Source organism: Morone saxatilis, unplaced genomic scaffold (genome assembly GCF_004916995.1).
Source record: "Morone saxatilis isolate NCDOM2014 unplaced genomic scaffold, NCSU_SB_2.0 Contig10, whole genome shotgun sequence".
NCBI classification, from domain to species: Eukaryota; Metazoa; Chordata; class Actinopteri; family Moronidae; genus Morone; species Morone saxatilis.
In genome coordinates, this window is record NW_023339652.1 from 7,286,172 (window position 1) to 7,295,251 (window position 9,080).

At 41.6% G+C, this 9,080-nt stretch overlaps 1 protein-coding gene across 1 annotated transcript in view; it reads right to left on the reverse strand.

The window, feature by feature from the left end:
* cacna2d1a (calcium channel, voltage-dependent, alpha 2/delta subunit 1a) overlaps positions 1-9,080 on the reverse strand; it is an 85,402-nt gene that overhangs the window by 32,550 nt on the left and 43,772 nt on the right. Inside the window, exons 7-10 of the mRNA XM_035674351.1 lie at positions 3,156-3,287; positions 2,718-2,787; positions 1,903-1,953; positions 287-386 (exon numbers count right to left, since the gene is read on the reverse strand). Of these exons, the coding sequence (XP_035530244.1) occupies positions 287-386; positions 1,903-1,953; positions 2,718-2,787; positions 3,156-3,287 (353 nt within the window). The remainder of the gene's footprint in view (positions 1-286; positions 387-1,902; positions 1,954-2,717; positions 2,788-3,155; positions 3,288-9,080) is intronic.

Here is a 9,080-nt window from a genome sequence, read left to right on the forward strand (position 1 = left end):
ATATATATATATAAATATACACACACACAAAGATACGTTGAGTCAGACAAATGAGAACATGCATGCATCCATGTACATATGCAGCCACAATAAAGATTCATCCATGTATGGCACATTAAGTCACTCAAAAGGTCACTGGATAGGAATTTGCAAATAAATAGAATAAAATAAATACTTTGTTAACTTGAAGTGAAAGGTGAGTATTTCTAAAGCAAAAAGTAGTATAAGCCACATTTATTTCTATTGGTGTTGAAATGAAAGTATTAGCTGATGTGTGAGTACTCACATAGACCACGTTCACGTAGTCATCGTCAGAGAGGGTCTCCAGCATCTTGCTGACGGATGTTCGGATGAGTTTGAGGGTTAGACCCGAAACGCTGCCACTCCTGCAGTTTGGAACAAAGATGGTCGTTTTTTTCAACGTAAATCAATATCATACAACAACACTAGCCCTATGCGTTTTATTAAACCTCACACAACATAGGCACATAACTCTTTAACTGCACCTCTTCCCGCTTGCTCCACTTGTGCTCTCGTTTCTAATCTAAATCAATCTGGGTAATTCAGCTGATTTTCTGTAAGTTTATGTCAGTGTTCCTCTGCTTCCCTGTTACCACCACAGCCTAATAAGAAACTTGAAAGATGGATAAATAAACCTAAAAAAAAATCTCATTTTGCCCTTTGATATTTTGTGTATGGACCTTTTTCCTGATCAGAGCGCTGAAGAAGGGATCAGTAGCAACTGACATTGCCATCTTCAAAGCCTTCAGGGCAAAACAACTATTCATGAGCAAAGAGCAGAGAAATCAAACCCCATGACTGCAAGCTTCTTCCATTAAAAAGCATGCTATATAAATAAAGCATTTTCCATCACATTAACAAAAATTCTATCATTCGTAATCTTCATTAATGACACGAGCTGAGAGCCATCACCATGTCTCAGCTAATGACTTGCACACAAACAAGCATAACATGAATAATAATCTTAGTGTTCAGCATTCAGCGTCAAGTTTAGACTACTCAGATAGTTTTCTATATTGCACTGCATATCCTGCACTGATGCATCTATAAATACACCACTTACTTGGTTCCTGCAGGTAAAAGAATAGAAAAAGGGCAGACACTGGAAAAACGAGGAGTGGAGTTTCTTGAATATTCTTTTCACCAAAGCTTTTAATGTCTAACAAGCCTCATCAATCCTCTGTGTCCCAATTACCAGAGCTGTGTTAAGAGCTGAAAGTGGACACATGTAGTTTTCATTCATCATATTGTGTTGTCATTTAGACCTGGTGCTGTGCCATGAGTGCTATTTGTCATGAAACTCCCCCTGAGTGTAAGAATTCGGAGAAATCACTTCGACGCTGCAAGAATACCACCACGACTACCCTCTTTCTACACAAAACACTATCTGATGCTACTTATTAGGATGTAAACTATGCACTTGTGGATACATATGTATGTTTATGCGATCCATATATCCTAAATTGGAAAAGGGTTTTAACTCGTAATTACAGAGAAAAAACACCCTTCACTTAATTTTGAAATCGATGTGAAATGTCCATGTTTCTTAAAAGCGATCTGTAGTTCTATCATTTGATCAAAGAGTAAGCTGCCATCGTAAGACAGATATTGAATCCTCTCTGAATATCTTAGCTCTTCTAAACCTAAACTTTTAAGGCATAAATCACAGGAAGAAACAACTGGACTGTGAATGATGAAGTCGCTCGATACACCGACTGCTTTTTGTTCGTCATTGTCGCACGAGTGCCAAGTCAGCCATGAGCAGAGCACAGTAGCGCCCAGCGGGGTGAGGCCAGTCAGCGAGTTAGCATTGGGGCCTTCTGGCGCGCAAAAGAAAATAAAATATGACTGTAATAGATGAATCATAAGGTGGTCACTCACGCATCCACCAGGATCAGCATGTCCTTGGGTGACGCCGCCCCCTGAATGTACCTGGTGAGTAATAACGGACACACACACAAAGGTCGTGAGGCACGTAAAGAGATGTACATACATACAAACACACACACAGACAGAGGCAATTATCATAACGCAGAAATGCTTTTTAAATCAAATTTATAAGGAATCTACACAACACAAAGTCTTCAGCGCACATAACAGTTATGAGACAGTATATTTTGCAGTCTCATCACTCCCGTCTCGCTTTGAGCAAGTAAACAAATATCACTCCCTATCATTTGCATTTGAAATCAATCAGGCCTTTGTATTCTTTAATTAGCTCTCTTCTCCCATTTCTTTAATAAACAAACAGTTGTGTCTTTGTTCAGAGTTTGAGTGCTCAGTAGCCGATGGGGCTTTTGAGGCTAATGAAATTTAATAACATGGTTAAAAGTGTACTGGTGGCTTCCAGCCAGATTTTAATCATTTTTAGGAGACTAATGAAGCTTTTGTATTGGTACCCTTTGATCTGCAGTGGCTTAATCATCATAGTGCTCTGATGTGTTTGTTTGAGTCGGTTTGGCTTTGGTCAGATACCTGGATTTGATTGTTTTAAACTGTGTGTGCAGATGCTCTTATGTGTAATCATGTTTATGCAACATGCAAATAAGTTTTTTGCAAATGAATGTTTAATATGACAATTACACAGGCAGATTGAATGAGCCACGTGTCCCCCCCTGAAAAACACTAGAGAAATTACTGACAATGAGATGATAAGAGTCAAAACTGCACATCCCATAATGAGCGTCTAGACTCACCATGGTCGCCTGCGTACATCGTAGAGGTCGATCTTATTGGCTGAATTGCTCGAGTTCATCCAAGGGGATGCTGGGATTTTGTGAAAGGGAAAAAAATAAAGAGAGGAAAGTATGTTTACTTCACAGCTTGGGTTAGCAGAATATGTGCATCAGTGGCTATACTCTCTAATGTTTTACATCTATATTCTATATATCTCTATATAAGTAGTGGTTTAACATGAAGGTAAGTGCTGGAACCATGATTTGGCGACCAGCAGCCAGAGAACCAGTAGTTTCTCGGGCTCCAAAGCCACATGAAAGAGTTGTGACAAAGTGTATGCTTGTGTTTGCATGCAACATGATAAAATGGCCCGTTGGTGGAAATTTTTGTCCCCATCACTGACCACAGGAAGGTCAGCAGGCCGCTGGAGTAACCCTATTGGCTATTGGGCTGCTCACCTGGGTAGTACCGAGCCAATCCGGTGGCAGAGCCAAACACCTGCCAGAGGAGTGACGGATCTTCCTCTTTGTTTTTCCGGAAAACCTCCTCCAAGGCCTCTGTCCAATTTAGCTCATTCAAAATGATGGTAGCTGGAATGCACACGTGCACACACACACACACACACACAGTTATATTAAATGAGTCATATTCGTACAGAAGTAAAAAAAATCACAAAAATCACACAAGCTCAAAATGTCAAGGTTTTTCAAAAACCATTTACTCGGAAAAAGCAATTCTGAAGAAGGAGACACCCTGCTTGACACACACACACACACACACACACACACACAGATTTGCCAGTATTAGACTACTGACATTGATGGCTGAAAGGAGGCCTCCTCACAGATATTGAAACTGACGTCAATCTGCTCTGATGAGATGTTTTTAGTTTCCTTTTTTTGTTTTTAAAACACACACACACACACACACACACACACACACACGCTAAAATCTACAAAGGTGGTAAGTGAGCAAAAGAAGAGGAGAGAGGGGTGAGAGGAAGGCAAAAAGAGAATGATTCAATTTGATATTTCAGGAATAAGACAAAATCATCTTCCGGGTACTCAGGGGACAGACATAGAGTAAACGTTTTGTTTACCTGTTTGTCTGCCGGAGCTCTTACTGGCTTAATGCTTCAACAATCTAGTTTGATCGAAAAAGGCAGCGCTCTGCCCGGGAGAGTGGGCTGCATGTCAAAGTGATGCTGTGCATGACTCATACTTGCGTGTGTGTGTAGATTCCCCCATCAATTTGTGTGTGTGCTTTTGTGAGAGCAACTGGATTAAAGAAACAACAAAGAACAAAAGAAAAAAGAAAAAGAAACATCAGGGCGAGACAGGGGGCAGGCAGGAGGTCCGGGGTTTTGCTGAGGCATGAGTCATACTTGACAGACAACTAGAAGCTGCATGGTTAAAAGTGAGTTATGGCGAGTTAGTGTGAAGCACCTGTACTCGTAACTCAGTTGGAAAATTAAATTGACAACTCAGCAGGAAGAGAAGCATGGCGGGGGGGGGGGGTGAATTTAATTTAACCCTTAGCACTTGACTGACGCATCTGGCTCAACAACAGAAGACTCCTACAATCAAATCAGGACACACAGACACCCATTACACCCCTGCCGTACAGCCTCCGCAGGCCACTCGATACCTAGAGCCGCAGCTCCAACCAGCATCAAGCTACTAATCCAACATCTGTCGCACACCTTCATTTAGGATCTATTGGTAGAAATGGAATATAATTTTCATAGCTATGTGTTCATTGTGTTTTCGTTACCTTAGAATGAACTTTTTTTTATCTACCAGGGGAGCCGGTCCTCTTTTACAGAGTTTGCCATGTTAAACCAAATATAATTTATTTATAACAACAAAACAACCTTTGTTGACCTCAGTGCTGCACAGACCAGAGCAGGTAGAGAAAATCACAATCAAGAGAAAGAAATAAAAACAAACACTGACATCAAAAATGTACAGGTTCCACTAAATCTGTACACACTGGTGCTTTAATATCATAAAAAGTGTCTTTAAACAATTATATTACCACTCACATGCCAAATAATGAAATTTCTGAGAACCCAGGAAACTTTTGTACAGAGAGTACTAGCCTGTTTTGATAAATGTTCCACCAAGAAAAAAATCCGTGTACTATTTTAACGAAGTAAATAAGCAATGTCCAGCCATGAAGTCTAGAAAAATATCTCTCACCCACCCACTTCTCCCTCATTTTCTCTGTTCACTGCCCTGTGGCTCTCACGCTCCCTCTGGCTCCTCACTCCTTCGCCTCCTCACAACCCTCTCCTTTACCAAGGCTCTATTTCCACGTCTTGTAGGATAAAGAGAGAGTTTAGGCCTGGCCTTAAATGGCTCCCTGGTGTACTGTAGAGGGAAGCGTGTCCCAATGATAAGTGGTGACAATTTGTTCAGGCCTGATCCCTCTGCTCCCCGAGGATGGCCCTTAATGGATTAGTCCTGCTGGTTTCCGAGACATCAGTAACAAGAAGTCTCAGGGTAACAAGACCTCATACAGGAACCATTGGTATTTTTCCCCCCTTACTGCTCGCACTGAACAGTGAACTAACAAGGAAAAAGCATGTTCAGTATTTCATTTGCCAATCAGCTGTGACTGCAGGAAGGCATTGCAGTCACCAACCCAGAGAGAGACAAAATAAATGACGGCGAGTGGTTCCTTACTCACTGTGTCTTTAAAATTGACAAACCCATTATAGTTTCCCACAGGAATTTGGATGCAGACACACATCACACACATGAACACACAGACCCAAATGGGCAGGTCTGGCACCACTGATGATCCCTTAGCAACTATATCAAGGTGTGGCAAGGCAGTGTCCTCTAATCAGAGCCACATACTGGAACAAATCACACTTTCAGTGTAAACAGATCCATCTCTGTGGCGATGTGTCTGGTGCTCGCTCGAGGTCACCATGATGAGAAGAAAGAAATGAGAAGTATCACCGCAGCAACGCAACCTTCGGTCAGCTCTATTTGTCAGGAGTGGCATGACGACCTCAGGGACTATTGGGGGGTATGATGCGTGTTTGTGTGTCTGCATACTTAGAGCAACAAACATGGGTATTACCAGTGCCTTAAAGAAAATCTGGATTTTTTTTTTCAGGATTTGAAAAAACTATCTATCTAGTTTTTACTACAATGACAGTGGATAAATGACACAACATAATGATTAAACAGTAAGAGAAAAAGATAAGTAAGGAAGCCACTGTCAGCCCCTCAATGGGCACTGGTTAAAATGAATTAGATGTGCATCATTCATGAGTAAAATCAACAGAAGAAATTAAGTGCAGCAGTATTTTTATTTCCACCTTCACCAACCTCATTTTAACAGTTATGGCTGGCTCAAACTAAAAATTGTCTGTGCATCCTGGGGAAATATGAGGTGTTAGAGTCTTGGTGATATTAGGTAATACTCACAGGGTTTGTTACTGTAGTTAAGAAGGTAACAGCTAACACGCTAGCAAGTCATGAACATGTTGGTCAATGAACTATGCTATACTATGTCAGTTGCACTTGCTACATGTCAGTTAGAAAGCAGTTTATTATTAAAACGTATTTGTACTACCCTCTTACGTGGATGGTTATTTTGACAGGAGCCTAAATAAAAGTGAATGCTGCAACATAGCTAATACGCTTGGTTCGTTTTTGACTCCCCAGCTCTTTGTTCCCTAGAAGTATCACTGTACCACTGTATAGATGGCTTGTTAGTGGTCAATGGTGCAAATTTGTGTCGCAAAATTTACCAAAGTGGAACTTGCGCTTACCCATTTGAGGTTTGTCATTGGTGTTACACTGAATGGTCACCCTTTAAAACAACTCAGAATGAGGGCTGAAATCTAATTGTTTCAGATGATAATAAATTCAACAAAGATGCCCAGCCATGTCAGCCTCATAAATCACACTATTCAAACATCACATGGTTAACAAGTCAAGACAAGTGAGATAAGGAAAAAAAATTAATCATTCATGGGGTGAGAAGACATGGGAACTGAATATGGAAAAGGAAATACTAAATATTCCCTGTGAGGCATGTAGATGCTTTCAAAAACAAATCAAAAAGGACTGTTGGCAGTGACTGATGAGGGTGACGGCGGTGGGAGGAGGTGAGGGAGAGGAGAGAAAGCTGCACGGTGCCATGCCAAGTGATGCCCTGTGGTGTTCCCTGTCATCAGCTAGCTGGTGGCTGAAACCGCCTGTGCATTTGAAAGTAATTACATGGTGGGGCTGAAGTGGTGAGAATCTGCAATCATCGTATCAGAAGGGGCCCTATACTCGATGATACTTCCCCGTTCACTACTGATTGTGACGTGAGCACCAACGCATCCCTTTGCAGGCATCCACACAGCACTAACGTCCATTTAAAGCTTTTAACGCACATTGAGAATATCGGTCATGTGAAGACTAGACACCAACATACAATGCATCTTTCCACCAACATAAACATAGGACAACACACTGGACAACCGGTATTTAAGGAATACGGTGTATGACGGCCATCAAAACATTGGTTCTTATTGTTTTCCATGAAAGCCCACAAGACACGCCACTCTCCCACATCCCAGCATCAACACGTCAACTCTCCAGAAAAACAGCAATTAAATCACATTCACATCCAAGATCCAACTCAGCCATTATACCCTGATACAATACTAAGTCCTGCAGCGTTGCACTTAAGAGTTGCATTGCTAGGCACCTTGAAATCCCTCCATAACACATATTCTCACCACTCACTGACTGGGATGGACTCAATCCAGCTTTTTTTAGTAGGGGTGTAACGGTACACAGAAGTCATGATTCGTTCATACTTCGGTTTAGAGGTTTTGGTTCGGTGGGAGTTTGGCACAGCAGGGAAAAAAGTACACAGTTCTTTTCAGTGAATTGTTCCTAAACAACTGATTAAAAGAAGGTAGGTGGGTCTTCCGGCTCCAGAGTTTCATTTGCACTAGCCATAGCGTTACTAACTTATACGCCAATTAGCTTGTTCGCTCAGCATATGTTGCTCACGCTGTACATACTTGTTGATCCACATTTCGTGCATCAAGCTACATACAATGTAGTCAGAGTGACCCCTATACCATGATGATGCGAATACACAGCCCTTCTATTTAGCTTTGATGCTAAAAGTATAACCAGCCAAACAATTATGATGTGTTCCCTGCCTTAACAAAAACTCGGGGGGCCGATGAGTTAAAAACAACGGAAAAGAAAAACAGAAGATGGAAGCAGTTGATTGCATTTAAATTCCAGTGACGTCGATATAAGTGTGTGTGTGTGCCAATGGATGGTGATGTGTGGACACCATCTGACAAAGATATGAACATTTGGTCATGCCACAAGAGTTAATAGTGTGGTTATAATGAGCATGTGTGAAAACCACCCAAGGAAATATGAAAATGTAAAGACACACATGCAACACACTCATAGCAGCTGTGGCGAGTGGGAAGAGCTAAAGAGATATGGACACCTGCACACACACATACTTTACTACCATATTCATTTTTGTAGCATGAAAAAGGTGTTGAGGTGAGAAAATTCCTTTTGGTAATTTCCACTGCCTTGAGATCAAGAGCAGAACATTATTACTGTCTTTTTGGATCATGATGTTGCAAAGTTTCCACTTGCTGATATTGGTCACCATTATCAGGGACAAATTCAATAATACAGTATGTGACTTTGCAGAAATCTCTTTCATTCATTTCTTTTTAGGTTTCAGGATTGGTCTTACGGATAGGTTAGGTATAATATGATTTTGCTGGGAACTTTCTAGCATGGAGGGGAATCTAAATGCGAATCCCAATCAGCTGATTAGAACATCCCGGGAAGGCATCCAACTTGTCGCAAGGACACAGGTCGCAGACATAAACAGAGAGAGAGGGGGGATGAAGAAGGATAGAAGGATGAGGAGAGAAAGAGAGAGAGAGATTGAGATGAAGATACTTCAGAGTTTGGCAGCCAGCTCCGTAAACGAAATAGGACGTGTATCAAGTGGCACAAGAGTGAAAAAAGAAAAAAAAAAACAATTTATATGCTGTGAGCTTTGCCACAGGGACTGTGAATATAACACAAACACGCTCACATACACAGTGTCACAGTATCTCAGCACGTCACAGTGTGTGTGTGTCTCGGGCTGACAGGTGCCACACAGCGTTGATGCAAACGGGCATCAGATGAGCCTCGGATCTCCTGCCAAGGCCGTGATGCTCTCCCCTCATTGCATCCATGCCAATCTGCCTAATGAGCAAGAAGACACGCATACGGAAGCATGAGATCCATATACAGTACAGTAGGTGCATGCAATGTGACACACACACAACGGCTCTCACACCCCAAGTGTTTCTTCCCCTCTCTCTCTCTCTC